Here is a 26,508-nt window from a genome sequence, read left to right on the forward strand (position 1 = left end):
GGTTATTGCATATCTTGGCTTTTCTGGTGTTTCTGCTATCTTGTTTTGACAGGAAAATCTCCAGTACAGACTTTCCTGGTGTATTCTTATGAAAAGGATAGGTTTCAATACTTTTCTATGTTCTTGTAAAATCTTTTTTTTGGGGGGGAAATTTTCTGGCAACTTTAATGAATACACATTAATAAAATCCATAGAAGTTAGCATTTGGATGGAAGAGACATTTAAAGGTTTCAGTGTGTCTATCTGCTGTAGTTCATGTTATCAGTTCAATTGTAAGAGCTGGTAGGTAAGTTATTTTTTTGGTCTTACTCAAATTTTTTTTTTTTTAAATAGTGTATTTTCACACAAAATATGACTCTTTGTGTTCTCCATTTTGTAAAAAACTGTACAGTTGAATAGGAATTCAAAATGTTAACAATGTTTAAAATAATAACTTAATCCTTATAGTTTACAAAGCCATGGGCATTGTGCAGATCTATGCAGCTGCAGCAGAACGGTTGGCAAGCAGATTTGGATGCTAATTCTGTAATTGTAGATGGTAAATGACCAACAGTTCCTTTTCAATCTTTTCAAGCTATTCATGTAAATAAAAGGATTCTATGTGATTCTGTAATTATTTTAGGTGCACATTACAATTGTCTTCTAGAATTTTGATTCAAGCATTTGTCCACCAAGCTGAAAAACAAATCTTCTGTACTTCAATTTCTAGTGACAAACGCCATGACCTTCAAACTCAGAAGAAGGTGAAGAAAAATGTAACTCGCCTGGACATCTTTGAAGCTTCTCCTGATAGTAGAAAGCATCCTAGCAGTAGAGAAGTACTTAAAGCAGTCATTTGCATTCAAAGATATGTGAGAGGGTGGATTGAAAACAAGGCATTAAAGAGAGTAAAGATTAAGGTAATGTCTTGATCATTTAATTCACGTACCACTTATATTCTAGTAGTGTAAGAATTCTTGATTATTACTATTTGCTATGAAAAAAACCCCATGCTCAGCTAGTCTGTGTCATGGCTGTTCTGCACCTTCAAGGTTAGGGAGAATTCAGCGATAGCAAGTGTTCTGCTGGGACCCACTTCCATCGCTTGATCTCAGGAAGGCTCTCTATTAGTTTTTAGAAGAGAATGGCCTGTGTGACATTTGATTCCTCTGCCTTCAGAGAGTCTTGGTGTACATGCATATTGTACCGTTAATTCTGGAGCTTGCAGTTTTTCAGGTAGAGAAACAGGCTGTAACTGACAGACTTTATTGCACTCTTCTTCTCCCACTCTGTTTTAAGTTTCAATTACTGAAAAAAAAAAAAAAATCATGGATTCTATAGTATAATGACTGTTTTTCATGTTTGTCATCTAGCATTGCTAAATTAAATGCCAGTTCCTGAGAAATGACATACTAGAATGCCATAATATGCACTTTTGCCTTCCATCTCAGAGTTTATACCAAGTTAAAAGACCTTATGCACATTGCAGGTTGAATGCTAAGGGAGGCTGCATAACTTCAGTTAAGATAGCATTTTTCTGGTGATGTCTAAGCCTCCTTTCTAAGAAGTATACCATAAGAAAACTTGTACCTAATTCAAATAAGTGGGTCAAGTAGGAACTAAGTCATCCATTAAACAATCTATTTTATTAGTTTTCCAGAATCCTAAAATAGGGTAATAAAAATCAGGTCATATTATATGGTAATCATCAACCTTTAAAAATATTCCTTCGCTTTATATACTGAAGGAGAGGGAGGTTTTGCTGCTGATATAATTAATGATGAGGTGAGACAGCATTTCTTGATATCTCCTCCTGGGCTGTAGAAAACAAATATGTATTTTTCCTCCCACAACATACTTTTAATCAAAAAAATGAATGTTGAACACAGTTTCTCACCTTGCCAAGTTTCACTGTTCCACTTTTCCTCTGCTGAGATACAGAACCTTGTCTTTCCCCCAAGACTCTGATTATGTGCAGATAGTATTTCACATAGTTCCTGATCTACTTGTGTAACTTGGGACAAAATGTGTTTATCCCAGAATAGTTTTATCCAATAGGTTTATTGAATCACCTTTGGAAAGGATCATCCCTTATCAGCACTATGGAGTAATTGTTTTTCCGTATCTGTCCATATAAGTTTACAGGAATGGAATTTGTTCTTGCTTTCTTTTAAGATTTTCTTATACGCTGCACACCTCTTAGTTCCACCTCCTCATCTTTTTCTTTAGTCACCCTTCACTTATTTCTTACAGCAGTGAAAGTAAAACATATCTGTAATTACAGTCTACAAGTCATGGACCATCCCTACAAGCAGTGGTAAGGTACTACCGTAAAATGATAGCCCACATTAAATGTTGAGCTGGTGTTTTGGATCTCTCTACACCACTTCATTATTTTGAATTAGAGGATTGGATGGACAAGAAGAAATGTAAGTCATCCCATTTTTAAATAGAATTATCTTTTATTTCAATTTCAGTGGTCTGTCTATTCTTAAGTAATATTCCATGTCTGCAACACAATTATTTTAAAGTGATTTTTGGTGCAAGGAAGATTTCATGTCTCCATACGCACAGCTGCATTTCTAAGATGTCATTCTGGCACTGCAGAACTGTAGGGTTTAGCTTGGATAAAGAGATTCTCCTGGTCATTTGATGAGGAGATTAATTATTAACTATTACCATTAACTATTTTCTCTCTTGTATGCTGCACTTTGTGATTTGTGTCATTGTGTTGCGGTTCTTAAACTGTAACTGTGTTAACTGTTAAATGATGGGCAGTGTCACAAACTGTCAGGAACGAGGATTTGTAATGAGATAGTAGGTGAGAATGTGCAAAACTGACTATCATAATTTTCTTAACACTTTATCCTTTTCATTTGTTCTTGCCAAGATTTTTTTCCTAGTATTATTGCCCTATTGTATTTTTGAGGGATTGTGTGGAAAATTAATAGCACTTAAACATCTCCCATAATGAAATAAATAACTTGTATGTTTAGAGAGCCTCTTTAAAGAAGATCCCTTTGCAGATTTTTTTGAGCGATCCATGTATTATATATTTTATTAATGGAACTAGTTTTTATACCTGCTATTGTTTCCCCTGTTTCCTCATCAGTTTGATGGCTCACTGTACAGTCAAGCAAGTGTGGTAGACACGATAGATGTTGTTCAGCTGTATGGTAGAAAATTCATGGACACACACAATAGAATAAACAGCAATGGTCAGGAGAAGCATAAATAACAATAGCTTGAAGGCATAATCAAGAAGACACAGACACAAGGCCTGCTTCTGATACATAAACAGAGAAGTGTTGAAAGAAGAGGAAATAGTTGACTGATACCAAAACTGCCTGTTCTTTAGCTCCAGATGCTCTGCTCACTGCCTTCTGCATTCCTCTGAATGTTTCTATTTGTGTAGTCCTTATCACCCCAAGGATTATAGGAAGATATTAAGGAAAATAAAAAGCAGTTTAAACTGCAAAATTTAATCTAAACTTCCTTTTTGTCTGACCCATTGCCTTTCAAATTCCTCTTCCAGATAAGAGGTGGCCATGTCATCACAGAGGATGTTTAAGATTAGATGAGTGCATACACTAGAAAATAGCTTTTCTGATGGGAAAAACCTGAGAAAAAGAGAATTAGTATGAGTTTTCAACCATGCATCAAAACACAATACTGCAAGTTGGGCTTAGGTGACCATTTGCATACCTAAGGGTTAGAAGTGTACTGCTTTTTTTTTTCTTCTCTCCTTTAAAGAGGCATTAGCATTCCAGAGAAAAAAAATGTACCACTGATTAAATACTGGAATTAGGTTCTAATTGATTCTTATGCCGTTTGAGCTTGATATGTATTAATTGTTTATATCTTGATTCCCATTTCCATTCAGTCCTTTACTTCTGCATTCATAAAGCTTTATACTTCAGTATAAAGTAGGAAGACTGTAATACTTAATTTGAAAATATTCAGTGGATAGACTTTGAGTTCCCTCCAAGTATCTTACTGATGCAAATCATGTAATCTGAAGATTCACGGTATAGTCTCAGTTTTGAATTCTAAATTCTATAATCAGGTCTTATATTCATAACATCACATAGGAAAAAAATATATGAAATGTATATATATAAAAAATTTGATTTTCCCCATATGTTAGAAAAAAAATCAATAAAAGTAATTCCTAAAACATAATCCATATCTTCCTAAAAAGTTATCCTCCTAGACTGCATAACTCATAACATACTTCCTAATGCTGGCTGACTGAAAAGTTTGTACTACTCTTCATATTGTAATGAAATGCTGGTTGATGGTTGAGTCACTGATGCTTTAATAGGAAGTCTTAAATTTATACCTTCAAAACTTCTTTGTTTGTAGATGTAATAAGATGTTGCAGCCCAATGTATTGTCTTTTTTTGTTGTTTTGTCTTTAGGGCCTTCAAAGATTAGAGTGCAAACTCGCCTTAAAAGGCAGATGCTGCTTTTCTGAAATGTGAAATTGACATTAATTTGCTCTGCTTTGATGAAGACAGAAAGACATGTTATAGATGCTCATGCATAACATAGAGTGTAATGTGATCTATTGCTGTTAACCCTTACAGGAAAACTGGTGGTTTTGTTAATTAGTAGTAAATCAGCTAGACTAGTATCCTCTGTCTCTCAGGGAGGAAGATTTGCAGAATTGCACCAATTCTGCAAAAATCTGTGAGCTAGGTAAGTCAGCTGAAATGTTCTGTGAACATGAAAGTATAGAAACTGTGAAGTTTTTTATTTTTAATCTGTACTTTTCCTTCCCTGAGCAGTACAAAATAAATCACAAAACACCTATCTCTGAGTTAGTTTATTTGACTGAACCCATTTTATTTAATATATTAAATTTATCAAGAAAATAATTGACTGTTAGCCTACTGGTGTAAGTCCTCCTTGTTCTTTTTTTAAGTAGCTGCGGCAAGGCATCTATGGGCATTCCAGTACAATAATGCTGGGGACAATGTCTTGCACTCTTAAGTTTTCCCCTTGCCTTTTACCCTAGGGGGAGCAGTTTCATATACTGCTTTACATAGGTTGAGCTTATCTGCCAAGTAAAAAAGAGTATTAACCACTATAATTATCTACTTACCTCGACCTCTTTCTACCAGCCTAGTTCTGCAAAGTCCATCACCTTTCCATGTTGAGAAATTCTAATATGGGCAAGAGATGTTTTTCAGCCTAACTGTTCCCTTTTGCATTCGATAGGGATGATGTGTGAGTTTCACTTTACTGCAAGAGTAAGTCAGCAGCAAACTACCCCATCATATGACCTCTGCATAGGCCTAAGTTTTCATGCAAAGTTTATCGAGCATATTAAGTTGATTCTGAAGAAAATATCTCTAAAAAAGAAGAAAAGATTCTGAAGAAAATATTTCAAAAAAAAGTCAGTGCCTAATAACTTACTGTAAATATATATATGACAGAAGCTTCTCTTCTTCAGTTTATAAAACAATGTTTTCCAAGAGAGAGTTTGACAAAAAGATGGACAGAAATTATGTCCCTGAATTTTTGAGAGACTGTGGATGTTCAATACCTGCTAGTGGAATACAGTGTGCCTTCCAGCTGGTCTGTCCAGGTAAGTGGTTTCTTATAAATGCTTTGCAATGGTACAAAATTTCAACTACAGATGCTGCAGGCTTTGGGGTTTTGGTTTGTTTGTTTTTTTCCTTGCATGGGTAAAGAAGCTACTATTCCTAAAAGCATAGTCAGGATAAACGCTACCTGATCTTGATGATCTTTTTTTAAAGGGAGCATTTTATCATTATACTTGAAATAAAGTACATTTTCTAGACTTCCGCTGTGCCTAACAATGCTGGAATATAATCCCATACTATCTTGGAATACACTTAAGAGGGTGTAGAGCAATTTTGTGGCAGGTCTGCACTTGCAGATGTCTCCCCCTTTGTAAAGTCAGTCGTGCTTGTCTTCCAACATCCTTAAACAACTCAGCCCAACAAACTTGTTGACAAATAAGATGTCACAAGGCACGAATCAAGATAACCTGTACTGTAAATAGGAGGGAGATCACTACCCTTTAAAAATAGAAAGAAAACTGTAACTGGTTAAGCCCTTCAAATAAATCTAGAGTCTCATCTTCCTTCTGGCTTTTCTTTTTCCCAGGGCTGTCAGTGGAGGAGCCTGCAATGCTCCGCTCTTAGTGCAGAGCAGCAGCAGCAGCAGCTCCTGGGTGAGAATTATGGAGGCAGCCTCTCTGGGCACCTCACAAGTTGAAGTGGGAGATGCCACTTGCAATTTCTCCTGGAGCACACTTTTGGAGCACACTTCTGGTTTGTACTGACATGTAGGTGCTGTGAACCAAAGCTGGTCTAAACATGAGTTTATACTACTTCTGTGTCTTCCTGAGTTTGACAGTCATCACAACTGGGAGATTCTTGCGGACAGTGATTTTCTCTGGAGGTTATGGTTAATTTTATGTATCAGCAATTCCAAAGAAGCCTTTTAAAGTACAACTTTATTTAGTGAGAGAAACCCATATTTAATTGATGCTTTTGATTTGTTAATAACCTACATGTGGTTTCTTTTTATCATAATTTTTTGTATGCTTTCTTCCAGCCAGCTCTCTGTTCAAGCTGTATCTTTGAGAAGGTGGGCTCTTTGAGTGTCTGACCACACATCATACTTGCACATAATCTGCTTCTCAGTGTTGGCTCCTAGTAAATGCAATTAATTTCTCATGGAAAATCATGTATTACATGTCATTTAGGTCACATTCCTAAGACAGTGTGAATAAGACCAGGTATTTTTAGTCATTTGCTCAGTCCCCATCACTATGGTAACAGGAGATTTTGTGACTGTGAGACAGATTTCTGTCTTATATCCTAGATTTGGGAGACTATTGCTACTTTTCACTGTCTTCACAGACAGACTAGGAAACGTTCATGCTTCCCTACTGATTATTTAATTTATTTAGAGTCTCTTAGCTATGAAGTGTTATCAAGGCTTGTTCGGCCATTTGAGGCAGTGTGTAGGCTTCTTATTCATTTTGAGTTCAAAACTCTCCCAAATTATGAATGTGTAAATGATGAATAATTGCTGAAACATGGAGATGTGCCTGTATCTAAAGGGCACCCATAAAATGATTACTAACATGGAAGCATTTTGAATAAATGGCACTTATCTGTAAAGTGCCCTCTCTTTCTCAATTTTATAATACAAATGTCATTATTTCTGAAGATAAGTTATTAACAGAGTATAACCTTGCTAAATTGCCCGGGAGAGACACTGCAACTGGTTGAATGTTTTGAATTGCTGAATACTGATTTGATGCAACTGTCTTCTGTGCCAGTGCAGAGCATACCATACCACCAGACTGCCTATTCAGGACTGGAAAGATAAGGGGAAGGGGGGGTGTATGTGTCTGGGCAGAATGGTGGAGACATGTACTGATAATCACTGTACTGAGCTTTTTTGGGTGAACATTGCATCCTGTATGGCCATGTGACCAATCCATGGAAGGTTAAAACAAGAAAAGGGACCCTGTTCCTGCGGCTATTTAGTCTGAGCACAGGGGAAAAAAAAAGATTCAGATTTTCTCTTGCAAATTTTTTCATCTCATTTTACTGTTGTCTTTTTTTTTTTTTTAAAATGACTCTAAACATTGCTGAAAAAACAGGGCCTGTGAAATTAAGTGCCCAGATGTTAAATGTCCTGTCACTTTTCCATTTCCAGTAATGAAATGATGAGTACTGTCTTTGGCTAACAATAAGTTAGGCAGGAAAAGCTTGAAGACTTTTTATTTTACGTGTTCTCTTGAGAGTTTTAATCACATCAGTCGTACATAACTACAAATCTGATTTGTATGGGATCTGCTTATTTGATGTAAAGGTTAGAATTGAAGATAAGATGATAAAATTATCAGAATAAAACATGAATATTTGTAGCAAAATGCTAATATTCATCATTATATAACAAAGAGCTTGCTGTCAAAATAGGAAAGAAGACTCTCCATTATAAAATACCTACAAAATGTAGAAATATTAGGTGGAATACTGTTTCGAGTCTCTGTGTTTATACAAGCAAAGCTAATACAGTAATTTGACCAAACAAGACTGTAGTAATGACACTGTCAGGAACTAAAGAAGGCATTGGTACCTGGAGCAGACTTATGGGTGCTGAATGGAGGCTTATACAGAAAAACATGTTTGTGATTTCCTTTTGAAATCTGCTTTTTAACTTCTGGGGAACAAAGTGAGCTTCCTTTAGGTCAAATGAATTTAACAGCAGATGATTCTCTAGATGTATCTATACATATCTTTTTCCCCACAGTGTGAGGAAAAATAAGTGACTGCATTACTAGCTAACACATTGCTCACTGAGGAGTTAGCAACTGACTGGAAATAATTGAATGGTTTTCTATCAGTGGTGAGGTTTAGCTGCTGGTTTCAAGAAAAAGCCAATTAAAATTAAGGTCATAGTGCAGTGATTTTTAGATTTCATACACAAGTAATGATGCTATTTAATCATATTTCAAACCAATTCGTGCTGCTACTTCATTCTGCTATTGAAAAGCAGAATGCCATCCACTGTGCAGTCAGGAGAAAACTTCAGTGCAACACTGCTGTACTTTATTTGAATAAAATAGGAAAAATAGAAGTAATGAACGAATCAATTTTGGCCATATGCTTTGAAGTATCCATTGAAATTATACCTAATTGTTATGAAAAATACGTCTTTAAATATTTTTCAGAAAGCATTATTGTAGCCTATGTTTAAATTTACTTTTTTTCTCTGATTGATTTGAAGTGCTACATGTTCTGTTCAGGTAAATATTTACATTGAGTTCAGATGAACTATGCATGCATGTAGATTAGATACTGGGACTGCTAGTTATTTTGCTTCTAGATTTGCTGAAAAGTCCAGCAGTAATATCTTGTTATTTAATGTATTCTGCAGTCCCTGGAATTACTGCTATTGATGCTGGTTGAGACTGGGCTAGGTAAATCGTTGTGAGATGATCCTGGTATCTGTTGTTAAAGCAAACTGTTCACAGTTGCAGCATCCTGATAATTGGAGTATTTTCAAATAAAATGTAAACACAGTAAGGATTTTCTCTGCAATTGGCCCTTCTGAGCTGCGTCTGCTAAAACCCAGATTTTTCCATTTTTGTATTTGTGATCTTGATAACTAGTTTTGTATTTATACAAAATATCCAATGTTTAGGCTAAGGTTATGAAATATCCCATATTCTACTTGAATTTGAATCATTGCCTATAAGCCATCCCAATTTATATCAGCCTTGCCTCGTGGCTGGTTGCTCTACATTTGCAGGGACGTAGTAACCATGTCTTCATTTAAGTACAGAAGTGTCCAGAATTTTCATATATTTAAATTTTCATATATTAGTGGAAGGTAAGGTTTTTTACAGGAGCTTTTAGGTTGCAGACTGGTCTGGCTTGATTTGAAACAACAAATGATAGTGCAAAACAATGAACTCTTAACAGACATGTCAAAGCACTGTGTCTTCATTAAAGTCAATGCCAATTCCCTTTCAAGCTGCAGACAGGGAGGGGAGATGCAGGAGGTCCCTGGGGAATGCTTCCTTGCATGAAGCTAATAGAGGGTAGTAGAGCAGTCCCACACTGCCCTTGTCACAACCTGTGGTTCAGAGCTTGACTCATGCTGAACCTTCATCATTTTTCTGGCCCACTGGGCTGTTCCATGACTGGGGCTTTTGGAAAGCTCTCATGTTTTTGGAGATTAATCTCAGAAATGGCACTGTCTGACTGAAGCTTTCCCCAATGCACCCTGCAGTTCTTTTCTCTCTCCATTCTTCCTTACTGTGGTTCATATTTGTGACATCTTATGCATAAATTCTTAAATAGAAACAACACCTAATAGCAATTTCTGTTGCAGTCATGCCAGAAAAGCCTTATTTATAGAGCAGGACCATTCTGCATTGAGTACCGTGCACATTCTGAAGAAAAATATGCTTCCTGCATCACTGATGGGAAATTGCCTCCTAAAACTGTTTATTTTTCATTAAACAAAATCTTACAGGACAAGCAACAGGAAGCTATGAATACTGTAATAGGAACAAAGGTGTAATAGCTCTCATGCATCTGGCAGAACACAATACTCGGGAGTTTCTTTCATTGTACTGTTTAATAATGTTCTCCACACCTATGTGGTAATGAGCCCTGAGGCAGATGTAGGCTATCCTTATGACCACGTAAGCCAAATATAACATAAAGAAATGTAAATTCCACCATGGAAGAACTCTACAAGTGAGTTAGTGATAATGAATAGGTGAATTAATAGAATGTCTTAATAGAGCTATTGCAAAGCCTTGCATTTCCTACATAATGGTTGCTGGGTCAAGGCTAAATACGAATCTGATCTAATGATCCCTTCAGGTCTTAAAGACTGTGGGTCATTTACTATCAATTGCAGCAAAAGGAAGTAAAATATGTATAGTATACCCCTCTTCTTGACTGCTGATTCTATCCCAAACGAATTACAGATTAATATGAGTTTAAAAGGTTAAAGAACTCCCACAACATCTGGAATGTCTGTCAACAAGCATGCAAGGATCCCTGCTGGATCCAAACGCTATCTAGTCAATGTTTGTCCACAAGCATCCTTTCTAACCTACCACATATATACAAACATAAGACTGTTTCTCTTTTTGTTTTTTCCTTTTAAAGGAAGGTAAATTTTGTGCTTAAGAACTTAATTTGCTTAAGTATTTTGCTGTTAGCATATCATCAGTATGCTCCTCCTGGGGTTGGCAAATCGGAACAGGAAATTCAATTTGGGTTACCCACACAGCTCAGAGTACCCTAGGCCAGCCACCAACCTTGTTTTAACATGATTAAAATGTTCTTTCTTTTTGACAGTAATAATAGTCCAAAACATCATTATGGATTTATTAATATGTTTTGATAAAAAAGTTGATACCTAAATGAAACAAATGACCTACTTAGTTGATGAAGAGAGTTTTTGCAAGTCTGTTCACTTTTTGCATCATATTTAGAATTATTCTACAAACCTACTTTGCAACAACAATGCAACTATCTGAAGAAGTAAATTTTCTCCTTAAAATTCTCCTTTGCTACAATGTCTACAGAATAGTTGACAATAGTTGAACTAGTAGTATGCTGACACTGCTGCCTGTCATCCAGACTGATGCTGTCTTATTTATATTCTCCTGTCTGTCTCTTCCTCTTATACCTAAGCTATAAAATCTTGGACTGGCTTTTTGCTCCGTCCGTGTTAGAATCTGGCACTGAGGGTCTTGTTCTGTGCCTAGTGCTCCTGAGCACTATCCTAATACTAATAGATAGTACAAATAATGATGCATTGTCAAATCTGCTTTAAAGAAAGTTGGGGAATTTTTAAATTTAAATTATAGAACTTCTCTACACCCATATAGGCAGAGTATAAGCCCTTGCATTTGACTAGTTTTCTATGCCAGCTGTATCTATCTACCCCCAAATATAGGAAGGATGATACCTATCACAGTGAATCCAGTAGCAGGTTATGAGTGGGAAGTACGACAGGATTGCAGTACTTATCCATCAGTGTATGGCCAGTGGTGGAACACAGAGTAGTGTCTATGCTGGTCTGACTGCTTCTGGGACCATCTGGCTGAAGATTAGGGAGAAAGGACCTTCCCTAGGCCAGCATTTTTCATTGCAAGTGCTTATCACAAATTTGTGGGGTGTAACCTCTTGACTGAACTTAGAATGTTTTTTTCCCTGCTCTCTCTAATGACACCGTTTAGGATCACTGCAATAGAATGGCTTGATCAAGTTGCCTGTCTTCTGTCTTAGCACTTTGGCCTGTCTCAGGCCCAGAAGGACAATTTCATCAGACCACATCCCTTTCCACCTGGCAGTTTGTGTTTTCATTAGTGTCACTACAGGCAATTTATATTTTTATATAAATATTAGTGGCTCAGTTTGCTAATACATTTCATGCAATAATATCAAGTGCAATTAATTCCCTTGATACAATACACACACATTTTAAAACCTTTTTAAAGGTGTAAGTAAATTAACATCTGTGCCACCCTGAAATGGTAATAAATAACCATAATTCTGCTTTGTCTATTTTGCATTTGCGGACTCTTTATCTAGGAGATTTTCCAAATCACCGACTGGTACATGTAGGCAGTCCCCGTTTCATTATTATGGACAAACATGGAAGTATTGCAGTAGTGTGCACCCACTGATTTGTCTCCAGCTCATCCTCATCTGTCTCTGGCCTCAAGTTTTCTCTTCGCTGTGACAAGATCCTATTCACCTGTTGAAATCTCTGACTGTTGGCATGTTGGTATCCACATGAAGTAAAAAATGAAGTGCCTTCCATTAAGAGAACTCATCAAGTTCACTTGTGTATTAATGGCATTAGCTTTTTAAACTTTTTTTCATGTAGAATTTGACTTTAGTTCTTTAACTGGATGAACTGCTCCTGAAAGCCCACCAATACTGATGGAGCAGGTTCATTACCTCTTATGCCTGAATGGCAGTGTATCTGTTAAAACATCTCAGGATGACATTTGCTCTTTTTGCAATTGTGTTGTTAACTGCCATTCTGTTTGTTGTCCTCTATAGCACAAGTCTTTACTGCTGCCTAGACAGTTTCCTCCATTTTTGAGTATTTGATTATTTCTTTCCAAGTTTACTACTTTGCACTTGTCTTTATTGAATTTTGTCTTATTGACTTTGGGCCATTTCTCCAATTTATCAAGATAATTTTGAATTTGACTGCTCTCCTGTAAAGTGCTTGTAACTGCTTCCAGCATGGTGTCACCTACAAGCTTTATAAGAGTCTTCTCTATTCCATTATCGTAGTAGTCATTAATTAAAATATTGAATAGAACCGGACTCAGGACAGACCTCTCTGAGACCTCACTTTATACTTCATCTCAGTTTTGACAGGAAAGTATTTATCCACCCTTTGAGTAGGATATTTTGATCCATAATAAGAAAAAATGAGTCAGCAGAAAATACGAACTTAAAGATTATGTAGCTATTAAGAGATTCACAAATTCTAGCATAGAATAGCAGTATGTGGGAAATAAATTAAATGTTCATCATTTATTGCTACAAATATGTCTTTTACATGATTTAAGAAGGTTTATTCTCCAATAATACATGAAAAGATTTATAATTGCAGTATTCTTGATCAGAAAGATACTTATTAGGTTTTAAAGTTTGAAGAACTCCTTGCTGTCTGTGGGGAGATGGACCATATAAATTGACTTAACTATCACTTACTAAACTGTAACTATTAAAATATATATTATAGTATTTACAATATATTTTAGTATATGCACAGTACAATGCATCTATACAGATATGTGGATATGTATGTATAGTACATATAGAATACATAAAAATAAAGTTGAAGACTTGCATAATATATCTTGAAATAAAAAAGATCTATATCCAGTGAACAGAAATCACTTGCTACACAGGAGGAAATGTGAATAATCGCTGCTTCCATACTCCAAGATCTCTTGACAGGGCAATGAATGTAAAGAGTTTAAACGTCTTATTGGATAACTATGAAGGCAGAATCATTCTAATATCCAGTTTATGTATGAGTTTACGGATTATGTTAGAGTTTCATCTTTTTTTTGTGATTTTTATCCATACTTTAAAAGCACAATAAATTTTCCAATACTGCTGTGTTGTAGATAAGTATATATTATTCTCATTTCTTAGATGGTGAAATAAAGAAAAGAGTTTAAATTATTTTTCTCTGATCATATACTGAATTGGTGTTAGAAATTTGGCCTGAATCATTTAAAATTGGCTTAGAACTGGTTCTTATGCCCATGGTCATCAAATAGGTGATTTCTAAGGAGCAGCTTATTTTTTTGTCTGTCTTTCATATGTGTATGCACATACACACTCATACTTACTCCTCTCCCCCAGGCACGTACTTAACACACAGGTACTCAACTTCAGCTAGTTCTTGTTGCCTGTTGAGACAGGTACTACTCATGAAAAAATGGTCCCTTAATTCTTTCTGTCAGTAGTGAATATGTGCAGGAGACTGAGTAGGATACAAAGGCTTTTAAATAGAAATCAGACTTGCTTTTTCTGATGAAAAATAGTTGTCAAAGTAGAGAAACTGCCCAATTTGTTTAAGAGAACCCTAAAATCTGAACTTTGGTTTGTTTATTTTCCTGTTAAGTTTCGATAACTTGGCGCTTTTTATGCAAATCCCAATTTATCAGTAATAAAGTAGGAGCATAGGGGCTTTGCCCCATTAAAATTACTTTGCTGATTAACTCTGTGTTATTATACAAGATCCTTTTCCAGTTGAAAGCAGTGGCAAAAAAACCCCCCTTGTAAAATGGAACAAATAAGATCTACAGCAAAATGGGTTTAACTGTAAAATTGGTCTATACAACTTCATATTAAAAATAACAGGATTGTTCTATGCTGTCATCTTTATTTGCATGACAGCATGTCAAGCATCTTTATTTATGCTTGACACTTTATTTGCGATATTTTCTTACATTTTTCCTTACTTCAGCAAACCTAGTCTTTGCTTTCTGCTGCTATGTAAATTATTTGAGTAACAACATTTTATTATTTAAAATGTCCTGTCACATGTTCCTGTAATCCATCGTTGCATTTAAAGCTCTCTCAGGTTAGATGGAATAAACTTAACCATTTGATTGACATAGATATGCTTCCTTTTTTGAAGAATAGCCCTCTATAAAACAACTCATCCACCCTTCAAACCTAAAGCAAAAAAGAATTCTATAGCAAAATTATATTGTGCAATATCATCACATCAACCATTTGTGATATCAACAATTGATGCTCATATAAACCGTTTCTGTTAAGTTCATGTCCAGACAAATATCTTGAGCTTATAGGTTAAGATTCTGCCTCTTTCACACCTGGTTTAAAAATGACACAGCTACAAAAAATGTAATTAAAGAGCTCTGTAGTTATGTGAATGCTATCATTTAGGCATTCTATGTCTCAAGACTTATCAAGACCTTTTTTTCCTTTCGGATTATGATCTTTTTGCATTCTGTTGTTGTAGTAACTCTATATAAAGTAGTATTTCTCCATCTAGTGAGTAATTACTTTTTTTTCCTCTAAATTATCTTTTGCATTCTATTCAGTAGAAGGATTAAATACTTGTCTGGCTATCAACTGTTATATCTGCTCAGTCAAAACCAACACAAAACATCCTCTTTAACCATATAACTCTCCTAGAGAATTACCAGTCCTTGTACCAGCATGTGATTTGGCTATCAATGGTTGTGTTTCTCCTAAAGAAAACAGACTTGGTTGTCAGTTTCGATGATGAGTAACTTTTTGGTTTTCTGATATTTGGCTTGCTGGGATTACATTGGTCTCAGTTCTGCTATTCTATCTGAAATTGAGTGTTAGTGTAGTGTTGGTAATATTGTCTGTCACCCAGCAAGAAGCTATGTTTCTGCACTGGGGACATCTATCATCATGACCATCATTGTTAGAGTTTTCTCCTCTGGTTCATGAATTATTATTTTAATTTTTTTAAGTTGTGCTGAAAGCTGCATACTTGTGGTAATTTATTTTGAATCCATTGTTTGAAACTGCACCCCTTTCGTTGGATGCCTTTTCTATAATGTTGTGATAACCATCCAACTCCTTGAAACAAAGTCTCTAGAACATATGTGGAGGATAAGATCCAAGATGTCTCTCTGCTGTAGTTCAAGACAGCATCTAATAAATCTCTGTGTGGTAGATGACCGAATACTTTAGGATACCCATCAACAGACTGCATTTTCTTAAAGAAAGTTGTCAACACTGTCAGCTAAAAACGGCACTTAATATATTTTTGCCACTTTGAAAACTATAAAAAATGATGGTTTTCTGCATTTCTATATTAATAAATGTTTTCTTTTAAATGGAAAATTAAAAAAGAAAAATTAATAATACCTATATCTGTATTTCCTAGTTTCTTATCCAAGAAGATGCAATCATGGTATATATAGTTTAATACAATGATAGATATATCTGTAACTCTGTTAGAAAACATTCCAGACTAAATTATTAAGTCTCAAATAGATATTTCAAAGTGTATCCTCTTCTAAATATACAGACAGGCCGTCAATTGTAGGATTTAATCTAGAGGCCAATGACATCAATAGAAAAACTAATTCAAATTAAACTCATCACTCCAAATAATTGGTCTTGGCCATAGGTTTCAAAGACATGGGCAACTCTCATTTAAGTATACTCATAATACTGTCACACTGACTTAAATATTTGTGTGAAAGTAATTAAATAATGACTTAAGTCACTTACATCCCTTTTTTAAAACAGTTCATGATATCAGATTAAATTGCTGTAAAACTTAAGTTGGAAGTTTATGATAGTATAATGAATACAGTTACTAAAGCTGCTTTTGCTATTTTGTTTTTCCAATACTGAAAGTCTATTTGAATGTAACAGAAAGAGTCTAGGTAAAAACCTAAGCATTAGAAATTAAGATTTTTATTAATGTCTTTATCCTGGAAAAAAAAGGAGCGTGTGTGTTACACAGCTTTACTTATGGTCCATTCCATTAAATTCTGTAGAAACAATTGCAGCAAAGTCACTGGAAAATGCTGATATTTTACAAAGATTTATCAATTTCATCAATATTTCTAGGTAAAGGAGAAAATTGGCAATCTATTTTGAGAAAGTATTTTGACAATATTCTGTTTTATTGGTGGTTTCAGGACTGCTTTTTCCAGCACTTTCTTCCAATGAGGAGTCAGAAAAGAATCTCACTGTAGAGGAATTAGTGGGAACAACTCTGTTTTGGTTGTATTGATTTAACAGGGTTAATGGTATGTTTTTGAGTTAAAGAAGACACATGTAAACATTTGAAATTGCATGATGCAGAACAGAAGTTGCATTTTTCTTAATTTTGCTGTCTGTCATGGCATAAAGTCTTTGCCATTTTAAAATAAAATTGCACCTGGGTAACAATTAAAAGTTATTTATACTTTCACAGCTTGATCTTATGTTTCCTGCAGTTGTAAACAAATCTTCTGCTGAAAATAATGATACAGGAAAAGAAAATTTTACATTCAGAAATGACCAGGAAGCCGTTGCTATGTGTAAACTTGAATTTCTAAAATATAAGCGACTGCTTTTATGTTGCCAAGTTCATATGGAACATCTGTACATAGAAGAAATGGGATTTTCAAAAGCTCGTAGAGCTATGTTTAGACTGTGTGACAGATTGTGATTTGGTACCCTTCAAAACTGTGGACTCTTGGATCAACCAGGGCAAAATTAGGCCTTTTGTCAAAGCACTAGGAAGAAAAATGCTTATTACACTGCTTCTTCCTTTGCCTTGAATATGGAGTAGTTCAAGCAATACCTCATGCAGAGGAAATCTACATGTACATTTTCTGTTATTAAATACATTGTCAGTGATACCTTACCATAATAGCTCATGAAATGTACTGGCCACAGATATAATTATAGAAATGACAGGGAAAGGGAAGAATGTAGAAAATGGAGATAACTACCCTAAATTTTCTGAATATGAATCCTAATAGGTAAATTGACTTTTTGGTACAAAAAGTACAAAAGTTCAATTTGGAACAATATGAAATTCTTTTATTCTTCTGAGTTCAGCTCATACATAATTAAAATTTCACAAGAACTATCACCTGCATGAAATTTCAGCCAAATAGTGAAAAATTTGGCATAGTAGCTTATCTTTGGCCACCTTTAAAGGTAGAAATTTCATTAAGTTTTAGAGGATCACTGTTTATAACCTTGGCTCTGTCAAATACAAACATGTTCCTAATTCATCTTCAGACTTCATCCATGGCCTAAACAAATTTGAAGGCATATAGTTGTCTCCTCACCCCAAGACTACTGATAGTGTTTGTATATCCCAATTAGGAGGTAGTAAAGCACACAGAATTTTTATACTTTTTTTTCTAGCTGGTCTAGCTCCTCCATCCCTTTAAATGAACATAAAATTGAGGTAGATCTTTTCTTAAATGTTCACAAGAAGTAATGGGCCATGGTGCTTTGTGGAAAACCTGAGGTGGAATAACATCTGTAATAGCTGTTTCCCTGACACAGCCTTTGTCTGTTGCCTTAGGATATGTAGCTCATCTATCTTCTCCATTTACCCCTTTTCTAAAGCATGATATCTCCTAGAAAGAATAAATTTCAGCTTGCACAGTTTTCAAAATACTATATACTGTATGAAATATAAATATGTAGAACTGGCTTAATTACTGAAAGCTGTTTAACCTTTCAGGCTGTCAAAATGCCCTTTCTAGAATATGGTGAGCTTTGGATGCTTTTACAGAACATTAAATACAAAATCATATTTTAAGACATAAGCCAGAGCCAGCATTAGGACTTGCTCTCTTCAAAAGCAGTGGCAAAGTTCTCCTTAATTGTAAAGGTGAATGATTAGGGGATAACATAGGAGACTCAGAGTTAACTCCCATATGCCACCTACATGTTCCCCACCACCCTGCTGTCCTCAGTTAATTTTTATCAACATGGGAGATTAGGTTAATTTATATGAAGTAACAGCTGAAACTTTGAAATTCTGGTGTCTTTTGTTGGTTTGTGTCACAATCTAAGTGTAATTTAAACATCTATTTTTTTCATATTTAATGCTGGATAATACTCTAGAGGCCTCTTTAAAACAGCTAATGTTCCCTTTGGCACTGAAATCCACTTACCTTAACTGACTTCTGTTATACTTCAACCTGATTCTCAGAGTCACAATGGTAATATTCATTTTAATGTCCCAATAGGCTCTTAGTATTCATCAAATATTTGATTTACATTTCTAATAAGGCTTATGGAATGCAGAAACATGAAACCCATACTCTGCCATGATTCTAACTACTGTCTCTTTCATTAACACTGTGAATTATTTCTCCAAAATAATTAAAATCTGTAATTGAATATACTAGAATAATTTTGGAAAATTAGTTTAATTATTCCAGTGCTTCTATTTGGAAAGATCACATAATTTATAATAACAGAATAGGCAAATATGAATTTACTCTCCCAGAGTCCTTTTGTTTATAGTTACCTTTTAAGAAAACATATGTACTTGAAAGGCATATGCTTGTTAAGCAACACAGTTAAAATGTAGATGTTCTGTACTCCAGAATTCTACTGAAAAAAAATATCTCAGAATTATTTCAGCAATTAATAGTTTTCCCCTTTAGGAATTTGTTTTTTCTATATGCATACTGTAACATAGAAAGTATTCTTTACCTGAGCTAACTGTTGTATATTTAGCCACAGTAAAACTGAATGCGCAAATAAAGCATCTATATTATATGAAGAATTACTTATACACCAGAGATCACTACACTATGTATACAAAAACAAAAGTGCAACTGAAATACCTAGGAGGTGAATTGAAAGGATTAAAAATTCCTGGCATATCCACAGTTTTGGAAGTATACTGCTGCTGTGTAGGCAACTGCAAAGTCTTGCTGGGTTCATCAGTGGCTTCCTGTGCAAGAAACTAAGGAGGTTTGTGATTCATCAGAGGCATGACCAGAAGGTCTGAATACTGGCCATAAACCTCTGAACAGCATTTTGCAGCTGCTACTGCAACATATTGAGTTGTGGGACTGAATGGCATTTTGACCATTATAAACGTAGGCGGGAAGTGCATTGAAGAGAGCAGAAAAACTAGGCTAAGAGAAAACCTGAACTGGAAAATTAGTAGGAAAGATAACTGGAGTGAAGGGACAGGACAGGAGATCAGTACAATAATAAAAAATTTATTTAAAAATTTAAATTTTTTTTTTAAATTTAAAAAATCTTCAAATTGTGGGGCTCTAACTGCCCCAGGGATCCCAGTCGGTTCTTTGGCATGATGCCAAATGGTACCCACTAGGGACCTGCTCCCCGCAACGGTTATCTCTAAATTCTCTGCGTTATTGGACTGATGTGGCCTGGGTAAGCATAGGGCACGCACAGCTATACCAATGCGTTACTCTCATGTCTAATTCTAGTTATACAGGGGGCTTGTGGGTGAACGGCTTCCAGGCTGGCAATACTGCTGTGCCTAGAAACAAATGCCTCGTAAGCTACTGATTCCTGTTGTGGTAATCTTTGTATGGCACATTTCTCTTGTGATACACCCAGCACAACTCATTCACAACCTGCACTGATTCCTGTATTTTTTTTTAGTATGGTTTGTAGTGTTACTTAAATGTCTTGTGTGTGTGTTACTTCAGGGGTTGCTTTTGCGGCATGATGGAGTATAGTTTATAGCACTGCAGGGCTAGCTCTTGAACCAGGACAATACCACATGTGGAACCTGGACTGATTAGCCTTGCTGAGAGACATGGCTAATTAGTCCAGACTTAACACAAATGTCACCATGCTTCTGGGAGCTGAGCTGGTATTGCTGCATGGTAATATGTCAGCCTGCTAATTCATTCAGAGCTCTCTGCGGGATCTCTGAGTGGACTGGGTCATCAGCTACGCCCTCAGATGGTTCCCTTTTTGGGAGACCTTATGGCACGGAAGCTTTTAGGCTCTCACCAGGTTTAACCTCAAGGAACCGACAAAGGCGTCCAAGATGGCTTCCTTATTCTAAATTTGTTTCCATGCTCAGTCTGCCAACATTTTCTGTTCTTCAGTTCATGTCAGAGGCTTGTTTGCTCATCCAGACTGCTCAGCTTTCCATTCTGCCCTGTCTTGCTGACTCCAGCAGGTGGATCTTCAGTGGCAGAGTCCCCTTTCCAGTCCTGACAGGGCCACAGGCCCTGTGCAGGGTGCAGGGGACGCTATTCATTAGTGCTCCCAGCTTTCATGTTTTGGCTTGGTCGTTGTGAAGCAGCTGAGTGATGAGACAGTGAGCAACGCAGAGGCTCAGCTGCTGGATCAGGCACCCACCATGGGTGTCCTTTACAAAATCCTTCCCAAACCCAGTACCAGGAAAAGTGGGATCAGATTTTTTTTGTCTAAAGACAATTATTTTCTGTAATAGCGACATGAGAGGAAAGGAATAGAACCTTTGACTCTACCTCAGTTCAGTGTTTCAAATCACTAGCTGGTATTTTGTCACCTAACCTTGCTTGGTTTTGTATTTGACTCCTGCAAACTGTATGAAAATGTTGCACACTGCAGCATAGGAAGGACAAATAAAAGCCATATGAGGGGAAGATGGGGTGCATAGTAGGAGAGGAGTAGTAGGCTATATTTCCCTGTGTTCTTCCCTCCAGGCAAACAATGTTAAGTGGTTGAATTGCTTAGTGAATATTACTTGTTTCATCTGGTCTTATTCCATACATTTTACCAAACTGAATAGTGATTATTAATAATAAGTGAGATTTTAATAGGTCTTATAAAAATACTGCTCCATGTAAAGATTGCTGATTTAGCCCAAAAAGAGCTATTACAACAGCTGTGTATAATCACTTTTTTTCTGAAAGAAATACTAGAGTTCGGACAGCTGGGGCTGTGTGTGTGCACTGGGGGCAGAAAATAGCTTTTATTGTTGTCCTATTATTTCAAGAAAGGAGATTATTGAGTAACCTAAGAATTCTTGGAGCTGTTTAGCACTTTTCCTGTTCATGCCAGAGAGAATCACACATTTACTGCTAATGAGCAGATTGCAGCTTTATGACTTTGTCTGAATATTTTGCCTGAGATGACTTCCTTTACTACTAAAATCATTGGCAGAACCCCTCCTGTTGGTTTTAATGAGGAAGGATTGGACTTTTAATAAGCATCACAGTCACGTAAGCTTGGGGTTTGTTTTTTTAGCATCGTGCTTTTTAAGTGTTTTTAGTTACTGCCTGCAGTGTATACAGCTGTGAACTTGGATAATAAATAAGGATTATTTCTATGAAGAAACCTTTGGCAGCAATTTTTGCTTTGCTGAGGTAAGCTGTTAGTCATCTGCCACCAAAGGGTAATCAGCTAGATTTTAAATATTGCTGTGTCTTTCTACTTTTACTGTATTTTTGATTAGTCAATAAATACATGTTCAGTCTATTTCCAAAGCCCAGCAATCAGTATAGATGCAAGATACATTGCTGAAAAGAAATAAACCAGCAACAGCTAATTGTAAAGCTTTTGGTTGTTCTAGAAAAGGTTGGGCTCACTTGGAAATTAGTGGAAGGTGGTAAAGCTTCATTATAAAAAACATCACAACCAAAAAATTATGTTGACAGGTGGTAAAGTACATTCTCAAGACTGAATAAACTTATTCACTGATAGTAAAAGTGAAGCCAGAGAAACTGCACTCCCTGATACTAAGGGTGAATTTGAGCTTGGGTACCCTGCAGGCAAACACAATTCAGATTAAAACCTCTAAATTTAGACTTCTAAATCCATATTTAGGAACCTGCCTGATTTTCAAAAGTGCTTAGTACCAAGTCAAGGAGAGTGTCTTGTGTAATAAAACAAATATAGAGATAAGAGAGGAATCATAGTTTTCTATTCTTGCTTGTTATGAAATAATTCAGAGCCAAAAATACTTAGCATCCTAACTCTCCCTTTTGAATCCCCAAACAAAAAGTGCTGAAAAAGTCTAGGAAAAAGTTGTAACAAAATGCACTGTGTAAATGGAATTGTTTGGCATATTGAGTAAATAAAAATGGCAATGGCCTGACATGGTTAAAAACCAATATATATCTCCTCGCTTACAGGTAGAGAGTTAGGAAATTAGCTGTTTGGGTTCTTACTTACCCAGCCAAAAAGAGAGAGAGTTATTAGTTGCATTACAGGCAAACTGGGCATGTGCTATATTCAGTCATTGGATATACTGCAACAATACACCAAATAAGAAGTAATAGTTTAGTCATATCTAAAGAAACTCTTCTGATAAATAAGGAACGTGGTGTATCATCAACTATTTTTCTGCACCTGTGCTATTTTTTGTCAGGTGTGGATGCAGAGAAGGACATGTGCACTATTGCAGATGACTTCGGGTTCAAATCTGGTTTGAATAAACCTCTACTTGGTATTTTAACTTGTAGAGCCTTTAGCTGACAGCAAAAGATTGGGATGCATAATATTGCTTCACCTCAATAAAGCAGTCCTTGCTTAAAAAGACTTCATTCCTTGGAATAATCAAGATCATATCTGTTATCATGCAGCAAAGATTTTCTCTTTTCCACCCGGTTCAGAAAGAGGAATTTTCATTTAAAAAAAACATAAATAGGTAAAATAAAAATTGCCATTGCACAAAATAGTCAGTTTTGATCATACAGTTATAACAGATATGAAACTGGGAGCACTTTAAGGCCCATGGATAAAACTGTCAAGAGCGGCTGCTTAAATATTCCACTTCCAAGATGTCAGTCAAGTTTGTAATGTAGGTATGGATGCTTGCAGATGTTCAGCTATTGATTTTCCACCACTATATCTTCAACAGTGCATCAGCATGTATGTCATACGACATACCAAAGGATAGAATTTAAGGTTTCAGTTAGATGACAACTTTTATTTTATGCCACTTTTTTCAGACTATGCCAGTTTTTAGGAGAAAGCTGTCCTTCAGCTCTTTGGGCTATATTAAGTCATTGGCTATATTTCAACAATACATCAAATGAATTGTGCAATCTGAGCGTAGAAGATGAATTTATTAAAAGACTGTGCACCACATTGTTCATTTGGCATGTCCCCATTTGTTCTTAATCTTTGGAATGTAGTAGTGCCTTAGAGGACATCGTCAGATAATGGTAGGCCAACCTGTGAATTTGAAAACTTACATTATTGCAAAAAAAGTAAAAGAACCATCCCAAAATTGCACTGTAGAGAATCCAGTAACATAAGTAATTCTGACACACAGCAATAGTCTGAGGAAAATTGAAGCACCTACAAAACTGGGAAATGTATTGCAGCCAGTCAGTGCTTAGCTGCCATGGATAGCAGAAGAACATACAAAAGGATTAGTTTACAGTCAGGTCTGGGAAGCAGGGCACAAAAACGGAACTAGAGAAGCTTGGGAATTATGCCCAGTTCTGCTACAGTCTTACTGGGCAACCTGAATAGTTGTTTCATATTTCTGTTTCTTCCCAACACTGAGTTTTGACTATTCCTGACCTTGTGTTACAACATGGATGTTGATGGGAAATCAAGGTTTGGACTGAAAATTCCTCTGGGCAAAGCACCATCCTGTATGCTTGTCCAGTGCCTGGCACAATAGGGCTGGTATCTCTGTGGGGGACTGAAGGCATTACTGTAATATAAGTATCAATATTTTAATCATCTGCCTTATTTCATCTGTTATCTCACAATTGTTTAGAGTAATTTGGACATTTGTTTCCTTTGCACATTTAAAATGATCCCAGGGAGACTTCAGTGGATTGAGGTTCATGGATTATGTGGACCTGATTATTCAAATTCCCTGCACCTGCGGGGGTTTCTTTTGATATTGCATGTTTCAAACTGAATGTTCGCTAAATACAATGAATTTAAAATATGGAAAAAATGAATTAAATGAAAACATTAGAACTGCATCTAAGTTTATAATCAGCATGATGTGGGGGATGGAAATGAATGTGGAACCCAGCTGAACAGTGTGTTGGCATAAGAACTCTTGACTTACAGCTGTTCCTTTGTTCTTTTTTGTTAGTTTCACAGCATTTTTTTTCTAGAAAACCTTACTTTGCATGAAAGACAAATTCATACTAGAAGATTGTTTAGCTTTGTGCATCATAATTTAAACAGAGTGAATTGAAATCTGTTAAAGTTGCACAGCATTCTGATGGAGTGGGCAGTTTAGCCTAATAGGTCACTCCTGTCCAAAATTAAAAACTAGTCTTTTCTGAAACGTAAAAATCAACTTAGACAGAAATATTCTTACTAAGGCTAACATGTCTTTAATACCAGAATGACTGAGATAAAAGAAGAAAATAAAAATCCGTTACAAGAACTATATGTGGAAATTGCCTGTAAATAGCTTCTCTAGATATTGTGAAAGAATGAGACAGACGGGTAAGAGTGGAGAACTCTGTTTGGTAAGCATTCCTAGCCTACTGCAGGTAGTTCTGAGGTCCTCCTAAGGCATGGTTTCAACTACTGCCTTTTCCACAGAGTAACTGGTGAGGAAGGCCACCACCCACTTTTCCTGTGAGAACATAGATTAATTCAGGTTGGAAGGGACCTCAGGAGGTCTCTGGTTCCACCTCCTGCTGAAAGAAGTCTTAGCTATGAGGTCACACCAGGTTCCTCAGCATTTAATCCAGTACGATCTTGAAAACCTGCAGGAATGGAAACTGCACAACCTTCCTGGACAGGCTGTTCTCCTCTTTGACTGCCCTCATGGTCAATAAGTTTTTCCTTTTATCCAGTCAACATACTTTGGTTTTTTTGCCTGGGACATGGTATTTCAAGTTCCAATGCTTTACCTAACCTGAAAAGATGCAAACATGTGTTTCCAGCCTCTCGGATTAATCTCATAATCGTTGTGATATAGGCTGGTTGAGTGGGTTGGACTGTATTACCTGTTGAAATTGTTCTGCTGGGCAGAAAGAACTCCATGAATCGCTAGACTAGAGAAACATCTAGGGGCAGCAGGAGTCTAGTCTCACGGCTAGGGGAGAAAGGGACTAGGAAGAAGAGGCATTTGGTTTCTGGTCCCTACTGTAATAATTGTTCTTATGCATTTCAGGTTAGATAGTCACCAGATAAAGTACATGAACAGAAACATAACCCAGGTTTCTTGCCACCCACAGGAATATCCTGTTTACTGCATTAAAAAGTCATGTCATGGTTCTGGGATTTTGTTTCTTCCACAATTTCATCTAATGAAGCTTGAATATTTTTTGCGGAGGTTGTCCAGCTTAAACAGGAAAGGTATCGTAACCTGTATAGCCAGGTGCTGAGAGATCTGTTGAAAGAGATGGACTTTGAGCCTCCTCCCCCTAAGGTGGTTTAGCCAATCAATGCTTTAGCATCAGTGCTTTGACTGCTTCCCTGTTCCAGAACAGAAGGCACTTTCGCTAACCCCTCTCCTGGACATCTTAGTGAAAGTGCCACATTTGCCACTCAGTGCTTAGCTCCTTTCTGTAGCTACCTGTCAGCCCGTGCTCACAGAACAGCCACTGACTGGCTTCATCATGAGGCAGGTTTATTCCCTGCCAGGTTTGTGAATTCAGTTCAGGTTTAGGTATTTAAGTCAGCCTTCATTAGCTTTAAAGGCAACGGTGTTAGATGAACAGTAGAAGTGTCTTTCCCACCAATGTCTGCCCCCAGGTTCTCCAATTTGCAAGGAAATTAGAAAACACAATAACAAAAATATCTCTAATTTCTCAGGTTATTATTATTTTTCTTTCTTCCTTCCCACCCTTTTTTGACTGCCTGTTCACTTGTTGCAGAAATTGTGCAAGGTGCAGAGCTGTTAGGGTGAAAGGGTTAGTCTCATGGTTCAGGTGACCGAGTGCCATTGCGGGGCACTGGGCTCCTCTCCTACCTTCACCACCGTGTTCTAATGGGATCATCAACAGATTTCTTCAGTCAGAGTTTTTGCAGATTTTTTACAGATATTTTCTGTTTATGGACATGCTAAAAGCTCACA

At 36.4% G+C, this 26,508-nt stretch overlaps 1 protein-coding gene across 1 annotated transcript in view; it reads left to right on the top strand.

Annotated features, from left to right (window-relative positions):
• The window catches only part of IQCM (IQ motif containing M), a 108,070-nt gene that overhangs the window by 41,602 nt on the left and 39,960 nt on the right, over positions 1-26,508 (top strand). The window contains 3 exon segments of the mRNA XM_072863407.1: positions 710-899; positions 2,264-2,408; positions 5,438-5,572. Of these exon segments, the coding sequence (XP_072719508.1) occupies positions 710-899; positions 2,264-2,408; positions 5,438-5,572 (470 nt within the window).

The sequence above is a fragment of the Ciconia boyciana genome, chromosome 5 (genome assembly GCF_034638445.1).
Source record: "Ciconia boyciana chromosome 5, ASM3463844v1, whole genome shotgun sequence".
In the NCBI taxonomy this organism is placed as follows: domain Eukaryota; kingdom Metazoa; phylum Chordata; class Aves; order Ciconiiformes; family Ciconiidae; genus Ciconia; species Ciconia boyciana.